At 34.5% G+C, this 18,953-nt stretch overlaps 3 protein-coding genes across 5 annotated transcripts; 2 read left to right on the forward strand and 1 right to left on the reverse strand.

Annotated features, from left to right (window-relative positions):
* Positions 1 to 3,946: 3,946 nt before the first annotated feature.
* On the reverse strand, positions 3,947 to 6,239 carry LOC116003156 (cellulose synthase A catalytic subunit 6 [UDP-forming]-like). 3 transcript variants are annotated; one of them, XR_004094628.1, is made up of 3 exons: positions 6,027 to 6,239; positions 5,126 to 5,321; positions 3,947 to 5,016 (listed from the first exon to the last, which is right to left on the reverse strand). XR_004094628.1 is itself a non-coding variant. In XM_031243322.1 (3 exons), exons 1-3 carry the CDS (start codon positions 5,707 to 5,709, stop codon positions 4,847 to 4,849), a joined length of 381 nt encoding a protein of 126 aa, XP_031099182.1. In that variant the 5' UTR covers positions 5,710 to 5,750; the 3' UTR covers positions 3,947 to 4,846. The 3 variants fall into 3 exon arrangements, 1 of the variants encoding a protein (XP_031099182.1); XR_004094629.1 differs by lacking the exon at positions 6,027 to 6,239 and adding an exon at positions 5,824 to 5,943; XM_031243322.1 differs by lacking the exon at positions 6,027 to 6,239 and adding an exon at positions 5,695 to 5,750.
* A 1,123-nt stretch (positions 6,240 to 7,362) lies between these two features.
* Positions 7,363 to 10,468, forward strand: LOC116001632 (replication factor C subunit 2). Its single transcript, XM_031241524.1, has 7 exons — positions 7,363 to 7,633; positions 8,324 to 8,430; positions 8,533 to 8,634; positions 8,840 to 9,035; positions 9,194 to 9,322; positions 9,749 to 9,943; positions 10,029 to 10,468. Exons 1-7 carry the CDS (start codon positions 7,478 to 7,480, stop codon positions 10,137 to 10,139), a joined length of 996 nt encoding a protein of 331 aa, XP_031097384.1. The 5' UTR covers positions 7,363 to 7,477; the 3' UTR covers positions 10,140 to 10,468.
* A 3,451-nt stretch (positions 10,469 to 13,919) lies between these two features.
* On the forward strand, positions 13,920 to 15,860 carry LOC116001614 (60S ribosomal protein L24-like). Its single transcript, XM_031241503.1, has 5 exons — positions 13,920 to 14,068; positions 14,924 to 14,999; positions 15,114 to 15,215; positions 15,312 to 15,460; positions 15,559 to 15,860. Exons 1-5 carry the CDS (start codon positions 14,058 to 14,060, stop codon positions 15,710 to 15,712), a joined length of 492 nt encoding a protein of 163 aa, XP_031097363.1. The 5' UTR covers positions 13,920 to 14,057; the 3' UTR covers positions 15,713 to 15,860.
* The last annotated feature ends 3,093 nt before the right edge of the window (positions 15,861 to 18,953 follow it).

The raw sequence follows: 18,953 nt of genomic DNA on the forward strand, positions 1-18,953 counted from the left end.
GACCGGAGTCCTGAAAAAGGAGTCGGCACTCGGTCAACCGTGCCTCCTTGAAAAAGGAGTGTGAAAAATGGGCTATAAGGCAGTTGTTGTTTTTGGTTGGACCGGAGTCCTGAAAAAGGAGTCGGCACTCGGTCAACTGTGCCTCCTTGAAAAAGGAGTGTGAAAAAGAGGCTATAAGACAGTTGTTGTTTTGGTTGGACCGGAGTCCTGAAAAAAGAGTCGGCACTCGGTCAACCGTGCCTCCTTGAAAAAAGGAGTGGGAAAAGGTGCTATAAGGCGGTTGGCCGGAGTCCTGAAAAAGGAGTCGGCACTCGGTCAACCGTGCCTCCTTGAAAAATGAGTGTGAAAAATACGAAGTCATACAACGGTAGTCGGTATGGGTTGGCTAAAAGCTTGTTTAAGGAGTCGGCAAATTTTGATTCGGAAGTTAGCTATTGAGTTGATTTTGAGGCAAGACGATATACTTTCCCGTGCCATGCTTCGCGAGACACAAAAAAGTGAGGGACTAATGATAGATACCTAGCATAAAGCACCCAGTCGATATTACCTAGCAAGCAGTCGGACTCAGCAATTAGCACCCGGGACGTGACCGATCGATTTCCTAATTATCCTTCCGTAACATCCCATTTATTTACCCATTAGTTACTCACTTAAAATACTCATTTATCACCTATTAATTCTATTTTCATAACCTACACATTACTACCCATAAAACCCATTTTGAATACCCATTAATTGATGGGAGCCTACACTACTCATCCGGTGATTATAAAAGAGAGAAGAAAACAGTGAGAGAGGGGGGGATTTTGGGGACTAGAGAGTTCCAACGTGAGAAAAGAAAGAGACAGCAACATAGACATGTACAAGGATTCTATCAATAAAATGAGTGAGTTTCGGCTTGGCACCGCCCAAAAAGGCCCGTGGTTTTCACCCTTTCGGTTTCCACGTCAAAATACTGTGTCTACACTTGCTTTTGTTTATTGTTCTTGTTATTTTCCGGTAGTGTTGGCCTGCCGGCCGATCGCCTGAAGATCGGGAAACCATCAGTAGGCTAAGCTTTCCTTTAGGATTTTTGGATTAAAAAGTGTTTATGGACCTATGTGCCTAGTTCTTGAATTGCTTGAATGAAATATATATTTGGGTTTATTACTTGTGTTGCAATTGTGGCATAATTTCTTGATGCTTGTAATTAAGGATCCAAATTACTCGTTTCATTGCTAAATTTGTATCTGGATGAGATTTAGGACATGAATTAGAGCACCCACAATTGAACTTGATTATTGTACCTCGAGAGAGGACAATTTGGTTAAGGGATTTATTGTGGATAGCTCACGAGAGTGAGTATTCCAATTATTGTTTGTTATTGATTATATGTTGTGAATAGCTTATGAGAGTGAGTATTCCAATTATCTTGTTGCGGGTTAGTGTTACGAGAGTAATCCTTCCCAGTGTTGATTGTAATCATTCACACTTGTTTTAACCCGAATGATTATTTCACTTTAGATTGACACTAGGTGCACTTTGACCCCCAAAAATCCCGCTCTTAATCTCTTGAATTATAAAAGTTGGTTTGCCTTGCTTCATTTATTTTGTTTTCATATTTGTAGTTAATTACCCATTGTTAGCGTATGAATAGCTTATCGTGAATTAATTAGTAACTAGTGCTTAATGCCCCGCTTCCCTGTGGATCGATAACCTCGGAATACTCCGGATATTTGCTTGTACAAAAATGCTACGACCATATAGATATAGATTTAACTTATTACTCTTGATATTCGAATTAGTTTAGGTAGTTTAATTATTTAAAAATTACCAAATAATTAATCATTTTAGTTGAGGAATTTTTGTAATTAACCCTATAAAATGGGTATTATTTAGGTCATTGTTCAGCCATTGATAAGGGTAAAGAATCGCAGCGCAAGGGAAGAAACGGAAGAGAACCGAAGAAAGTTCTGATCTGGTTAGGTTGTTTGAATTGCTTGGGCAATAGTTTCAGCATGTATGAAACTATGAATTTAATTATTTAGAGTAATTCTGTATTTTTTTATTTATATTGATGAGAAGTTTAAGCATTTAGGGAATTAGGCTTTTTGAGTTTACATGGTAATATTAGATTTTTGGTATCTATTGTCGTCTCTTCAGTTTCTCCTTTCGATTCTTCTATTGATTGGGTATCAATAAGGTTGCTTAATGATTTGACTTTGAGGTTGCTTAAGGAGTTAAGGTTCTATGGAAGTGTTATGTTATGAATGTAATATTTGTGTTGAAATATTTTTGATCTAGTGGCACCTGGTTGCACCCCACACTACATAGAAGGGGAGGTGATATTGGCTCTCCGTGCTTCATTTGGTTGAGAAAGTAACTATGAACAAATACTACATTGTAACGGAGTCATTAGTACTAAAAAAAAAAATATGTGTTGAAATCTGTATTGTACTTTGGCAAGGATTTCGTACTGGAGTTATGTCTGATTCATTGAGTTGGGGAGTAAAATAATTACTTCTATAATTGTTACTAGTATTGTTGCTATTAGTTCATATTGAATCATATCGTTTTGTAATTCTCTCTATCAGCTTTTGGAGATGACTAACAATCAAGAGATAACATTGAATATATTGGAAGAGAAGGCGTTCAAAGATCTATTTCATGACTACTCGCAGGGTAAGTTACATGTCACTAACAGAGACTACTGGTCAACTAGCCTCTGGCAGGAACTCAGCCATGAATATAATAATAGGGCAAAGAGGGATGGATTAATGCAACGTTCATGGGAGGACATGATTAGAGGTGGAAAAATCCTTAATTCTCGTTTCTGCATGCAAAAGCCGGTACGCTATACTTCCATTGTTTAAAAATATTTTTGCTTTAAATTGTTATATTCAGAAATTTCTTATATTTTTGCAGTCTAAAAGTGAAGATCGAATACTGAAGAAAATTTTTGAACCTTGCGATTCTTGCCAATGGAGAATCCCAGTGTTTGAGGTTCCTCTCCTAAATAAGGCTGAGTTTTCTCTCCTAAATAAGGCAGGTTCTGGATCTCAAATTGAAGATTCATGCTGTGCTGGGGGTGAACAATCACAGGAACTACGTTTAGTAAATTTGTTTCACAAGATGAAGGAAAATAAGCAAGTAACACCTAATCAATTATTAAATTTGCTCGAGTCAAATGCATCTCTTCAAGAAAAGGTAGATATAGTGAAGATAGCACTAGATGGGAATATCTGATTGAGAGAGCTAAAAATATTTAGCTAAGGCTAATTCCATTACCTACCTGCTGCAATTATCAATAACTATAGCATTGGTATCAAATTCTAGTACTCTTTATTTAAAGTGTTAATGCCTAATATAGTCCTTTACTATGGTTTACTAGTACATTTGTATTTTTATCCTTTAATGAAAAAGTGTTACCTGATCAGTTTGTGTAGATGCATGAAAAATTAAATTTTATTTAAAAAGTGTCATTTATATGAAAAAGTGCTATTTTTTGACAAAAAAAATAAAAAATACCACATACCCGTCTCATGTCATGAGATTGTCACGGGATAATTTGTTAATTTAATTTTTAGGCTAAATTTTATATTGAGTAATACATTTTATTTCAATGAAAATTTTAAATAATTTATATTATTTTTTTGAAAGGAAAAAAATAATATTTAAAAATAAAATTATAATTATATCATAACAAATAAAATTTAATAAATGAACAATGCATATACAATCTGTTGCAAATATCTATAAAATAGGTGGATGTTTTATAGATATCTCTCTATAAATTTATAATGTAATATAATTTTACCAACCTCTCTCACTAATAAATACATCATTAATTGCAATCACATCACCCTTTCAAATAAAAATTGCCCAAAAAGTATATTTGCAAGTAATTATTCAGAAGTAACAAAAATTATTCTTTAAATTTTTTTGAATGAATTCTTTAAATTAAATGAACTGAAGTATTTTTCATGGCGCATTAGATTTTTAAATTAATCAAAATTTCTTTAAACAATCAAATAAATTAATGGCCAAAGACCATGTGATTGAGTAGCATGATTGTGGTTCCTCTGCCTCTGCGGCTTCGCCCACGCCCCACAGACCACCGCGCTTACCCTCTGCCTCCCCTCCGCATTCGGCCTTCGCCCACCGCCTGCGCCGAACCAGCCTCCACCAGAGACGGTAAGTGTTCCTCACTTCCTCCATTCTTATTTTCTAGTTTCTACATAGTTTTCTACTTTTCTACTGTTTTGCTGGATTACTTCAAGGCTTCAAGCTTGTGTGCAGTTATATGTGTATTTTATGTGTATGGTGTATCAGTTAGCAGTAGCTATGTGAGATGGTGAAGGTAGGCGGCAGATGGAACTTTTGAGAAATTTGTTTTACTAAATTATGATAGGCAGTAGCTATTGTTTTTTACGTATAAGACTGTGAGTGTGTATGAAGGGGATGAATTTTGAGGTTTTGATGGTCTGATTCATTTAATGATATATGAATTTTGCTCAAATTTGAGTTTGAGGTTTTGCTATTCCTTCGGTGTACCTAAAATCCTTTTTTTGTCCTAGACTTATTGTGCATTGGACATATTTAGTCCGGATTTATTAATTTGACCACATTTTACCCTGACTTTGTTAAAGGTGGACAATTTTAGTCCACCGTCTAAATTGGCGTTAAATCACCGTGAAATTGAAGGGCATTTTTGTCCTTTCCCGTGGTCTTTCTTCATTAGCCCCATTTTGACCGTGCTTTTCATCATCAGCCCCATTTTGACGTTAAACGCACTTCCTAATTTCCTAGGTTGCATACGTTAAATTTTATTCAACAGATCCCACCACAACCCTTGCTTCCAATGGTGTCATGATCCCAGGTCAGAACCGTTACCACCATAACCAACATTAAGGCGAGCAGCTAGTGCTGCCTCAGCAACGCGGTGATGATCTCTTCTTACACTGCTATTATAATCAAACTCATGGTCAAGATCATCAAAATCATCCTCTTCTTCATCTCCTTCAACTCTAGGACTCCCTAAAATAGAGCGGATTGTCTATCACATGATGTCTTCATTCATACCACAAGCTTCCATACTAAAATCAAACATAATAATGGCTAAAAGTGTAAAGGCAAGAGGAATTACCTTTTAAGCGCTTGTACCTAGTTTTGCACTGAGGACAAGCTTGATTGCCTTCCCTCCTTTCATACTCATAACAGGGTCGACAAACAAGGAATGCACATTCATTGCAAGCAACAAATGGCTCCCCATCAAGTGTAATTTCAATCTCATCTCCACAATTCTGACAACTCTGTCCACTCAATTCCTTTACAGAAGTAACCTGTTATGAAACAGGCAATATAATCCATCAGATCAAGAAATTCATAATTTGAAAGACAAGTAGAATTAACCCCCGTCATAAAATCCACATCTACACTACAGAATTTCAGTAAGAAAAAAAAAGTGTAACTTGTTTAGACAATCAATTAACTTAAATATGGATATTGCATTAACAAAGTAAAAACAAGAGCAAGCAAAATCTGGAGTAAATAAGAAGATTCACCCTGCAGCAATATATTACAAAAATCCACCAAAACACAATAGTGTAAACTAAGATTTCCAGCTTAAGCTCCAACACAAAAATTAAAATTCTTCAATAAAAACCAAATCTTTATTGTAAAAACCCAAAATGTTTGAAGATTAATTTAAAAAACCTTAAATGTGGACATGCCCACCTAGCACTGCCACAAATGTTCCAGACACATCACCCCCAAAACAGTTGGATAATCCCCTAAAATGAGAATGAAGCAAGAAAGAAGATATTCATTCTTGAATGCACTTACTCTTCCAATCTCATCAGCAATTTATCCGCAAATATAAATTTTACGAAGAAGCAGAATAATCAACTGAATGCATCAATTTGTTATCAACGATAGAACACAATGCGTGTCAAGGCCTCGTCAGTCACTCACTCACTCAGTCCGTACTCCGATTTCAAGCCTTCACAATGTAGAATCAGTCAATTTACTCAATGAAGAAGGCATACCCAGATTTGCAGATTCGCAGGTGAGGGAAGGAGGCAGCGTCGTCGTCGTCTGTCTGCTTCTTCGCAGATTCGTAGGGGAGGGCGGGAGGCGGCGACGTCGACTGCTAGCTTCGTCGTCGGCCTTGAGGCTGGGCTTCATCGTCGATCGTCGGATTTGCCACATTGTATCCAGACTTGTTCAAGACTGAATCTTCAAGACTAAAGCTTTCTTCGTTGCTCTGTTACTCATCTTTGACTGTGGAGACCAAGAAACAGGTGTAAATTAAGATCTGGACTTGAAAAGACGGAATTGCCCTTCAATTTCACGGCTGACAAACGGTGATTGTAACTTTGGACTAAAATTGTCCACTTTCACGGTGATTGTAACTTTGGACTAAAATTGTCCACTTTTCACAAAGTTAGGGTAAAATGTGGTCAAATTAATAAATTCGGACTAAATGTGTCCAATGCACAATAAGTCTAGGATCAAAAAAAGGATTTTACTCCTATATAAATTTAGCTCAAATTGAGCCTGCTTTCGAGCTCGAGCTCGAGCATCACACTTCTTAACGAGCTTGAGCTTTGCTATTAAGTATCTATTTTAATTTAAAAAATCTCCAAATTTGAGATATATGTTTTAGTTTTATTAGTTATGTTGATTAATTAATTAGTTATTTATTGTGTGTTTTAATTATTTATTTACACTTTGAAGACGTTCATTTGCTAGTTTAAATGATTAGTTTTGAAATTGACAAAAATTGATATTGATTATTTAATTTGTGATCTTGGTTTTCGTCTTTATCTCTCAAATTTTGAAATATTTAGTTAATCAGTAAAATGAATATTAATTAATTATGAAAATTATTTGGTGACAAAATAATTGACAAAACTTTTTATTTGATAAAAATTGACAATCTATATAGAAATAAATGTTGTTGTTGTTGTTGTTATTATTATATTTTGTGTTATGTGAAAAAACTATAAAGTAATGATCACTCGGGTCGATCGTATTCATATAATTATGTATTTCATATTTTATTACGCAGTATAATTAGAAATCATTATCAATAATAATCTCAATAATGTACGGTATATATAATAATATAGTATGATTAATTATAATGTTGACTAAGATTGTAAATTTTATCTATTACAATGACCCCCAACTCGAATTTTTTGGTTCCACCCCTAATTTTTTTTTTTTTCTGAAATGAGGAAGGGCGAAGCCCCAGGAGCAAAACACACAAAATCAATCCCCACGAGCCAAAGCCACTCCAGTCTTGTCTTTGGCTCCACCCCTAATTGCCCCTACCTATTTGACTCTTTTTCCCTAGAAGTAATTATAAAGTTTTCACGCTACAAAGTCTAACTATAAGCTTCGTTGTTTCCCTCCAAATTGAAGAATTTGGGGAGGGTTTTTGCTTCAAAGCTCTAGGGATCGCATAACAGCCATTCTTTCAATCCAACGATCCATGGCGTCATCTTCTTCTGTTGCATCAGGCCCTGACATCCCATGGGTCGAGAAGTACAGGCCCAGCAAGGTGGCCGACATCGTCGGCAACGAAGACGCCGTCGCCAGGCTCCAAGTCATCGCCCGTGACGGAAACATGCCCAATCTCATTTTAGCTGTAAGCAATGATGCGATAGACATGGACCTCCATGTTACGCTACTTTCATTTATGCATGCTCTCAGTTTCTTTGATTTGTGTTTTGGTTCAGAGTCTAAAAAACGAGAGTACCTACCATAGATTGCTAAATGCTAAGGTGTAAATTTTATGGTTTTTCGTTTTTCTTTTGGTGAAGTTTTCAATTGCCTGCTTACCCGAGGATTTGAACTCATAACGTGATGGTGGAATTGTGGAAAGAAGTGGGCTTTTACTCCTTGTATTTATAGTCGAACCTGATTTAGAACTCAGCTCTTCAAGTGCAATGATAAATTGAGTAGATAGGTCATAAAAATTGTCTCCAACTAGAAGTATCTTGTTAAAGACTTAAAGTTCCCAAAATCGGTTTTCATTTAGGATACTATCCACCATCAGCTCCTGAATAGATTTTAGAGTGATATTTAAGTTAGGGCCAAACCTCTTCTCATGGGTTAAGCCTTTTGACTTGGCTTGAGTGCACTATCATAGTGTCTTTTGGATTTTTGGAAGTTCGTTGAAAATAGTTTAACCAGGATTATGCAAAAGAAGCAAATTTCAATTCTTACATATATGGTGAAAGAAGAAAGAAATTGCTCACAAATTGATTCGGCGGGTTCAGTCTGTTGGTTTAGTTTATTTCATCTTTCTTACTCATTATTGGTAAATGTTCTTCAGGGTCCTCCTGGCACTGGTAAAACTACCAGTATACTTGCTCTTGCTCATGAACTTCTGGGGCCAAATTTGAAGGAAGCAGTTCTGGAGCTAAATGCATCAGATGATAGGTAAGATAATTATAGTTTTTAGCTCAATTTCTCTCTATGGGTATGGTTATTTCTGAGGCAGTGACAGTAACATGTTAATCACTTTTTATGTTACTTGTCCAGGGGGATTGATGTTGTCAGAAACAAGATTAAGATGTTTGCTCAGAAGAAAGTCACGCTTCCCCCTGGCCGCCATAAGATTATAATTTTGGATGAAGCTGACAGGTTAGTGATTATTGGTTCTAGATGCCTGGAAACTTATGTGCTTTTGTATGATTTTCATCAACTTGATTCATTCTTATGGGCAATTGGGAACATTGAGCTTCTCATCTATCAACTGACTGTTTGTTGATTTTCTTTCTGTCTTGATAGTCATCCTCTTGTTTATATGTGGTGATGAAAATTTATTGTCATTTTGAATACCTCTTAGCATGACAACTGGAGCTCAACAAGCCTTAAGGAGGACGATGGAAATATATTCTAACTCTACTCGCTTTGGTCTTGCCTGCAACACTTCTTCTAAAATCATTGAGCCTATCCAGAGTAGATGTGCCCTAGTCCGGTTTGGCAGATTATCTGATCAAGAGATCCTTGGACGACTTATGGTAGTGGTTGCTGCAGAAAAGGTACATCATTTTCATAAGCTACATTTAAATTGTGTTTCCATTGGAATTTGGTCTCATGCCTTATTATGATGTGCATGACTTCTTGAGTACGGTTGAGAATAGCTATATTGTGAAAAGGGATAGAAATATGTTGTTCAAGGTTGTTTCAAGTTTTGCAGGTTCCTTATGTACCAGAAGGTCTTGAGGCAATCATATTTACTGCTGATGGAGACATGAGACAGGCTTTAAATAACCTGCAAGCAACATACAGTGGATTTGGGTTCATCAACCAAGAAAATGTTTTCAAGGTTAGACTCAGACACGTCAACAATAGCAATTAGAATTCCAAGTACACTTATTCTAGCTTTTCAGTATTATTATTATTATTATTTTCTTTTGCACTTTTCATTTGTTTTCTATTGCTAGAATACTTAGAAATATCTCTAAATTTGAGATTAGGACAGTTGCTTATTCTGAAGAGTCGAGTTATAGAAGTGTTGGGGGTATTAAGGACTTACTTGATTGCCTTACTTTCCTAGTAGTCCAGAAATCTTAAATGGAAAGATATATAGTTTCAATATCGTGTGCCCTAATTTAGTATAAATACCTGTTAGTATTGTAATTCTTCATGTAATTCTATCGGAATTCATTATACATACAATATTTTTCACTTATTCTTGGTCCAGACCATCATTTCATAATTTCTAAGAATTACTATTCTGGAAGAATGGCAGGTATGTGACCAACCCCATCCCCTTCATGTGAAGAATATGGTACGCAATGTACTTGAAGGGAAATTTGATGATGCTTGTGTGGGTTTAAAGGCACTATATGACCTGGGCTATTCTCCCACTGACATTATTACAACCCTTTTCCGGATTATAAAGAACTATGATATGGCAGAATACCTGAAATTGGAATTCATGAAGGTTTGCATTTCATAGATAAACTAATAATCTGCTATCCATCGTATTCTACTTAGCACCATTAATATCCTTTGTAATGGGGCTGCAGGAAACTGGATTTGCACATATGAGGATCTGCGATGGAGTGGGATCGTATCTTCAGCTATGCGGTCTGCTAGCGAAACTTGCATTGGCTCGGGAGACTGCAAAGGCAGCATGAAAAACACCATTGCAGTGCAGCTAGATACAGTTATATAATGACGGACAACCCTTCTAGAGGTGTCGTGCATTCTATTTCTAGCATTTCTTAGTAGTAATTAGAAACTCATGTATGTGCCAGGACATGCAACCTTTCTAAATTGGCCAACTTAGATTATCAGGCAACATAGTTGCACGAGAGTATTGTACTGTTATGTGAATCAGTGAAGCTTTGGCCTCTGCTGCACTTGTGCTCCCATCTTGAAGAAATGCTGCTCATCTTTGTCTGTGTCTTTTGGCATTTAACAATAGGCCAATTGCCTCTCTGTTTATGTTCAATTCTGGTGCTCACATGCAAAGTCCATAGCTTTTTGCATACTAGTACTAGGTATAAATGTGATTATGACCTTTTTAGATAGATCAAAAGTTTTATAAAAAGTTTCACCAAATATTTTGATGTTATCATTTTGCCATGAAAGGGTGCTTAAGTGGATATCTTTTTTCAGACAAAATATTAATTTGGTGAAACAAAGCACCAAACACTTTTCTTATTTAAAAAAAAAAAAAAAAAAAAAAAAAAAAAAAAAACTAACACTATTCTTGTGATTAATATTACATTTAAATCAATTAAGGTGGCATTTGGAATGTGACTTATGTATCCTACTATCATATTTGATACTCGTTACATGTTTGTTTATCTAATTTTACTATTGAGAAAATATCATTTATACTATAATACATATATCAATTTTGATCATTGATTATTAAATTTTTTAAATTAGATGCATGACTATTTAATTTGTATCAACTAGTACTTGACTATTAACATTTTAAACTTAGGTGCTGGGTGCATGACCATTCAATTTGTATCACATTTGGTCCTACCGTTAAATTTTCTTGCCAAATTTTCGAACAAGCCATCTGTGACCGGCTAATTAATTTAATTTTTTATTTTAAAATTTATTTTAATACAGAATAATTTTTAAATTAAAAAATTTAAACCAACAACCCCCCCCACCCTCCTTCGTTTCCACCGAAACGCTGGCCACCTGACTCCTCCTTCGTCTCTGCCGGAGATGAAGGAGGAGCGTGGAAGGGGATTGCTGGTTTTTTTTTTTAATTTTAATTTTATTTATTTTATTTTTAAATTTTTTAAAATTTTTAAGTTTTTTAATTTAAAAATTATTAAAATAATTATTAAAATAAAAATTAAATAGATTAACCGGTCACCAGTGACTTTGCCGAAAGATTTAACGATAGGACTAAATGTGATACAAATTGAATAGTCATGTTCCTAATTTGAAAATGTTAATAGTCAAGTACCAAATGTGATACAAATTGAATAGTCAAACACTTAATTTGAAAATCTTAATAGTCAATGACCAAAATTGATACATGTATTATAGTCGAGAGACTAAAAATGATATTTTCTCTTTTACTATTTTACGTATGGATTCAAGTCGATTAATAATCATAAGATTTATTACCTTTTCTCTATCATATTTTTGAACAATAGAATAAAAAAAAGGACAAAAAAAAGGTGTCATCTTTCGTGTTTCAATATGAAATTTTAACACACACACACACTCCTTTGAGATGTGAGATTGGACGATCAAGATCTGGGAGTGGTGTATTCGGTGCATTTGTGCAGTGATGTATATTTACCATGTCAAAATCATTATAAACGACAAGATCGAACAAGATCAACAATGCATAATGGTACACAAGTTCACATTTGCAACTAAACCTGTATATGTGTGTGGGGGGGGGGGGGGGGGATTATATATTTATTTTTTTTATTTTAATTAATTAATTATTTATTTTGATTCTAATTGTTATTTAATACTAAATAAAGAGTTTTTTTTTTTTAACTCATTACAATTACCCGTATTTGGTTCTATTTGGGTTTCTTCCTGTATTGAGAATTTGATTTAATAAAGTTTGAGTTTTACCTTTCAAAAAAAATTACCAGTATTTGATTCCAATTACGATTCTGATTCCAAACTACCCTAAGTTTTTTTTTTTTTTTTAATTAACTTATTGCTACTATACATTAAATGTTATTGAAATTTACTTTTTATTTTTAACAGTATGAAGGTGAATTAGCACTAAATAATTAAGGAAAATAAATAAATAAGGCGAGGAAGTGACACCCATAACAAATATTCTCTATGATATATGTCTTCAATTGTATAAACATATGAATTAATGAATAGCTTGGTGGCTAGTCAATTATGAATATCTAGGGTCTTTCTAGAAACGCCTTCTAACAACTACATTGGGTTAGGCCTTGAAGTGGAACTTGGACCAATTCTATATGCTTCACCCCTCTTAGCTAGGGATGACAATTGGTCGGAGAGGGCTACATCCATCACCCGACTCACCTTTTATTTTCTCCACCCACCCCACCCTCAACCCACATCGAGTGAACTTTTTTAAAATCTATCCCCAACTCCACCTGTGCGGGTGCCCACTAAAGGTATCCACCACTTATCAATTTATTATTTTTTCAAAAAATAATATCAAAATTACTTACACATAATTAAACAACAAAATTCATTAGTTATACTAAATGTCTAAAATATAAAATAATAGAAATATTATAATATAATAACTAAATTGTTAATTTTTAAAAATAAATTTAGTAGTTTAGATATAAAAATCGTAAAAAGTTACCCAAAGTTATTGAAACTTTTATAATTAACTATATACTAGTACCACTTATTTTACTATTATATATATGTATGCACACATGGTGGGTCGGGTGGGTCGCTAGGCAGGTTTTGTACATAAAACCCGAATCCAACCCGATCCACTGCGGATTTACATTTTTAAGACCCACACCCGACCCACCACCCACTATCACCGAAAAAAACCCGACCCCATACGGGTGGATATCCGCGGGGCGGATTGAAATTGCCATCCCTACTCTTAGCTAACTGAATGTTCTTCAGATGAACTCTCAACCTCTCATAAGTTAAAGCTCAATCACTTTAAGCAGCCAATCATTATTAAAATATTATTATATTGTCAATTACTATTAATTGTTTTTTTTAAAAGAGAAAATTATACTTTTCGTCCTTAAATTATATGATAATTATAGAATTTGACCCTAATTATTAATTATGCTCACTTTTTGTCCTTAAGTTATGATTAACATTGCATTTTTCGTCCCTTTTACTAACAAAATATCATGGACGAAATTTACAACTTTAGTATAGTTTATAGATGAAAAGTGAGCACAAAAGATTAATAAAAGCACACCAATGATAGCTTATGGGTGAATAATGAGCACGACCAACATTTAAAGACGAATTTTACAATTATCTTTTAACTTAGGGATGAAAAGTGTAATTTTCCTTAAAATCTATATTCAAGAACTTGCACAATTGATTAAACATTACCCTTTTATTTTTTAAATATTAGGAGTACCGTGCTAGAGAATTTTATATTATTAATAGGGTCTTCCTGGTATAGTAATATTGTCACGTTTAATCATAAAGTTTCAATTTAATCACTCACATTTTTTCAATTTTGAAATTTAACCAGTCATGATCCTTCAGTTAGTTTAAGTAAGGGCAAAATTAAGACTAGAACTGGTTAAAAATTTAAAAATTAAAGAATCATGAGTGATTAATTTGAAAGTTGAAGAACTATGAGTGATTAAATTTGAAAGTTGAAAGACTAATAAATTAAAAGGTATTGAGTCCTCAGGTAAATAATACTCCTAATAACATTATGGCACAAAAAAGTTTGGGCATTTGCCGAAGGCCGCAAAGCCCAACTTGGACTAAGGCCCGAAAGACAGACAAGAACAGACGACACCGTAATGCAAGGCTGTTAAATTGGTGAGCTAATCTAGGGTTTTGAATAAGCCCGCAGAGAGGATAGAGGGAGCGGCGGAATCGTCAACAGCGGCAGCGGAGCAGCAAAATCAACCATGGTTCTCAAGTATGATTCTCTCTCTCTCTGAATCGCATTTTCTGAAAAATGTTTGTAATAAAACTATCCCTCTTTGTAATTGCTTCACAAACATCAAATGCATCCTTTCTTACAGTAAAGGAAAAAAAACATTATTCGGTTTAGGAAACAGGAAATTTCTTAGCATGAAGAAAGTTTGTGCCTTGTATAATGCCTGATTGCCTGCTGCTGTGCTGTATTGAAATATTTTATGCTTTAGTCAAAATGAAGGATAGCGTAATGGTTGAAAGAAGCTTGGAATTTAGGGTTTCGTTAGGTCTGTTTCTGGAGACCATAACCTCCCAAGTAATTGGGGGATGCTTAGTATACACCCTTGAAATTGACTCAGGGTATGGACACCCAATTGCTGGAAAAAGAAAAGAAGAATGCTATGCAATGCAGCTGAGTTTACTACTAGGAATAAACTACAGAGTAATTAATTTGTAAAGGAAAACCTTTAATTGAATATATTATATTCTGCAAACTTGCTTTGTATTTATTAGAAGCTGAGCCCCTGCGTTCTGTCATCGTAGAGTGGAACCCCGTGGTGTAGTTTGTTAGCAGGTCTCACGTGCGATATGATAACATCTCCCTGAATTTGCACTTACAGATCCAAGGAATTAAGAGCTGAACCCATGGTGCACCTTTACAAATATTGTGCAAACTGTTTGAATGACTTTTATCTGCACTTTTGGTGTCTTTGTCTTTGTTTGAAATTGTGTTTGGGTTCATCATTGCTGCCCCTAACTTTTTAGCTACCTCCGTTTTGCACCTAAACATGAGTTGTTTAATTAATGAGATGTTTTGTTAAATGAATCATCTGCGACCTATCTAATGTTTTATCAGGACTGAGCTTTGCCGCTTCAGTGGTGCTAAAATCTATCCTGGGAAGGGCATCAGATTTGTTCGGGCTGATTCTCAGGTAACTGTTATGACTATTTGTTGCTGATTATTAAAGTGATTCAATGGATCACCTTATTTTAGGCTGGTGGTAATTATTAATTAAATCACTATTTGTTTCATCCTGCCATTGTAGGTTTTCCTTTTTGCCAACTCAAAATGCAAAAGATACTTCCACAACCGCCTGAAGCCATCAAAACTTACCTGGACAGCAGTCTACCGTAAACAACATAAGAAGGTGATCATCATTTCTAACCATCCTTGCTTTGATCATTTTTTTTTTTTTGAAAATATTTTTTGCCCTTACTGAATCGTTCTTTTTCATAACACACAGGATATTGCTGCTGAAGCCGCAAAGAAGAGGCGCCGAACCACCAAGAAGCCCTACTCAAGGTCTATTGTCGGTGCCACACTGGAAGTCATCCAGAAGAAAAGATCTGAAAAGCCAGAAGTTCGTGATGCTGCTCGTGAAGCTGCCTTGCGGTATGCATGTTAAACTCTATATTCATGTTCCCTTATATGTAAAGGTTTGTCACCGCCAATTCTCAGATTTTGTGTTTTGTTTCTTTCAATCCTTACAGTGAAATCAAGGAGAGAATCAAGAAAACCAAGGATGAAAAGAAGGCAAAGAAAGCAGAAGTGATGGCCAAAGCAAAGACAGCTACTAAGGGTAACATGCCCAAAGGCCCTGCTGGCAAGGGTCCTAAACTTGGAGGAGGCGGTGGGAAGAGATAATTTCTTTTCAGTATTTGAGCTTCCATGCTTTTATTTTCTGTTCAATGTTTAAATCACACAAGGGATATTGTATTTCAATGTTTTTGATTAGGCAGACTCCATGTTGCAATCTTCATCTTCTAAATCATCTAAATTTTGTTCACCAGTATGCCTATTTTTGTTTACTCATATGAATTCCTTCTTTTTTTTTTTTTTTCTTTAGTTATACTGTGTTTTTCTGGTGATATCAGGCTTGTCAAAAAGCCATTCATTTCTCCATATATGCAGCATATACCTTGCATGGAGAAGGTATGTTCATCAAAATTGTACTCCCATTCCATTTAATTTATTTCACCTAGATTTGATTAAAGTTATTTTCAATCCAATTTTTTAAATATTTAATTTTGTATTAATATATAAAATTTATATATTTAGAAATTACATTAAAAGGATTATAAAATAGAAAATAATCTAAAATAGTTGTACAAATTTGGGGAGGGGTGGGCATTTCGGAATTCGGGTTTTTTTTTTTTCACTTTTGATATTTTGGTATTAAAAAAAATGATATCATTTGGTTTAATATTATAGTTCAATTCGGTTTGAAAAAGTTTAGTTTGGATTCAGTATTAGTTTGGTTTAGATTAAGAATCCCAATTTTTAACATTTTCTAATTTTCCAAACAATACATATTCACATCATCCAAATCTAAAGTCTAAACATGTAACAAAATAGCAAATATCATTTGTTTTTTTGTGTCTAAATAACTCTTTAGTTGACAAAATATATTTCCAGTGCACTTGAAATCAAAATTAGAATGATGTTGAAACACATTAATTTCATAGAAATAAGAAACTAAGAAAAATACTATATATTGTAAGAATAACTCAAGTTAGAGATAGTAATGAGGTGGAGAACAATTGTGGCAAACAACAAAAGTGCAATGTAGAGAACACGCCATAAAGAAATCAAATAAAAAGTTTAAGAGAAATGATATTCGATTCGATTTAGTATTTTTACCGAACCGTTCGGTATACAAGAATTCATTACCGTTTAGTTGTTTGATATATTACCAAATTGAACTAGTTAGTCCGGTTCGATTCGGTTTAGTTTGTCAAATTGAATCGAATTGTACATCCTAGTACAAACATCCCTCCACAACTACGCATGTGAAACTGAATTTTCAGGATACGACAATGTCACGAACATGATAAGACTAGACACGAACACGACACATTAAGGCTAACAGGTTGAAATTCTTAACGCGAAAACAACACGAATGTAAAAGGAGTAAATAGATTGACACGTTCTGTGAACAGATCTTGAGTTGTGTCGACACGATATAACACGAAACATATTTAAACTCGCTAAACCTATTAATATTTTCTAAAAAATAAATTTTGATATAGAGTTATACAAAAAAAAATTACTATTCAATCTATCAAACAAACTAAAAAAAAATTATTCAATTCATAACATTCATAAAACGATAAAATAACATCTACAAATCATAATTTAAAAAGTTCATAATAATTTTCTAGAATAAAATTTCAAATTTCATATTGTTGAAGGTGTAGGATTTTGGCATGATTCAATCGTTGTTTTTAGCGGGTGGTGCCTGGGAGATGCATATATGCATCAATTGGTTAAAGACTCTTCATCCTCCATTAAATGCAACTGAATCGTGGATACCCATATCCCTGGTCAAAGTCCACCTTTGCAGGCATGCTTTCCTTTGTTTCCATAAACTCAGAGTCCTCCTGGCCTTGGGAGTCTTTTGGTAGTGATGAAAGTATCTTTGTTTCCTTCCTCATTTTTGTCTCATATTTTAGGTCGATCCATCTAGATAGTTCCGCCTCTTGGAGGTTGCGCACTTTCATAGGACGAGTAATGTCTAATCTGATCTGACCCTGATACTTATAAAAGCTTTCCAGGTTTCATGAAACAATATGATATTACAGAAGTAAATTATTCCAATTTTTAATTTTCATATAACTTTCAAACATTATATTAATCATCACTCGTATATTAATTGGAAACTAGATCGTTAAAAATTGACCAAATAATTTTTTTATGAATACAATCTCTTTTTTTTTTTTTAGTTAGACCATGCAATTGAAGCATGTGCTCCAACTCAATTATGCTCAACAAGCCCCCTCACGTGTGCGGGCCGATTGCTTTGATGGGCTCCAAGCAACACGTGCACCATAGTCTCTTTTTTAAAGAGCGATGCGGAGATTCGAACCCATGACTTTTAGTCAATGCTCTGATAGTTGGACTGCATGGCTCTGATACCAAATTGAAACATGTGCTCTGATAGTTGGACTGCACATTTATGTTTATATTATATGACCTTTAGCATGACTCTGATACCAAATTGAAACATGTGCTTTGATAGTTGGACTGCACATTTATGTTTATATTATATGACCTTTAGCATGGTTCTGATACCAAATTGAAGCATGTACTCTGATATAGTTGGACTGCACATTTATGTTTATATTATATGACCTTTAGCATGACTCTTACTTTCAAAAACAAAATAAAATGCCAGAGAATAAAAGCCTAACTTTAATAGTCTGCGGGAACAATTTCATCGGCATTCAAACATTACAGTAAACAAGTTAGGTCTAAGAACACCGAAAAAGCCCCTAACTTTCAAAACAAAATAAAATGCCAGGAAGGAATAAAAGCCTAATTCAAAATGGACAAATTAAAAAATTCTAAATAATTATGATACATAAAATAGAAAAAACTAAACATAATTTATACCTCTTCACAATCTAGTTTTGGAACTATATGAGTTGACATAGCCGTTACAGAAGCAATGGAAATCTTTTTATTCCGAACCTTCATTCGTGTATATAACAAATACGTGCTTAAACAAAACACTAATCTAACAACAATTATAAAAATATATGCCATTGCACATGTAATATCTTATCTCTAACTTAACTCAAAGGCATGCACCCAAATAATGATTTGATCAACTGCACAGACTTTTAAAAAGCTGATAAGAAATATTATTATTATTATTTCTGATAGGTTTAGAAATTGATTTTGGTTAGGAATTGAATATATAGTAATTCTACCTAGCTGAAATTTGGTTTTGGTTAGGCCCATGACACTCAAGGGCTGAGAAGTGCTTTGACTGATGGTCCGTTGCTGATTCTGTGTTAAGTTCGTTGATCTTGACTCGAGCCGTTTGACCTTGACCCGACTAGAAAACGAGAGCGTGGACGTATCGGGAGGTAGAAGCGGAGAA

This window comes from Ipomoea triloba, chromosome 13 (assembly GCF_003576645.1).
Source record: "Ipomoea triloba cultivar NCNSP0323 chromosome 13, ASM357664v1".
Taxonomy (NCBI): domain Eukaryota; kingdom Viridiplantae; phylum Streptophyta; class Magnoliopsida; order Solanales; family Convolvulaceae; genus Ipomoea; species Ipomoea triloba.

Coding starts and splice junctions, on each gene's coding strand:
- LOC116001632 (XM_031241524.1), top strand. CDS start 7,478: ATGGCGTCATCTTCTTCTGTTGCATCAGGCCCTGACATCCCATGGGTC. Junction 7,634..8,323: donor TGCCCAATCTCATTTTAGCT/GTAAGCAATGAT, acceptor AATGTTCTTCAG/GGTCCTCCTGGCACTGGTAA. Junction 8,635..8,839: donor ATTTTGGATGAAGCTGACAG/GTTAGTGATTAT, acceptor AATACCTCTTAG/CATGACAACTGGAGCTCAAC.
- LOC116001614 (XM_031241503.1), top strand. Junction 15,000..15,113: donor TTGTTCGGGCTGATTCTCAG/GTAACTGTTATG, acceptor CTGCCATTGTAG/GTTTTCCTTTTTGCCAACTC. Junction 15,216..15,311: donor ACCGTAAACAACATAAGAAG/GTGATCATCATT, acceptor CATAACACACAG/GATATTGCTGCTGAAGCCGC.
- LOC116003156 (XM_031243322.1), bottom strand. Junction 5,017..5,125: donor TAGGTACAAGCGCTTAAAAG/GTAATTCCTCTT, acceptor GCTCTATTTTAG/GGAGTCCTAGAGTTGAAGGA.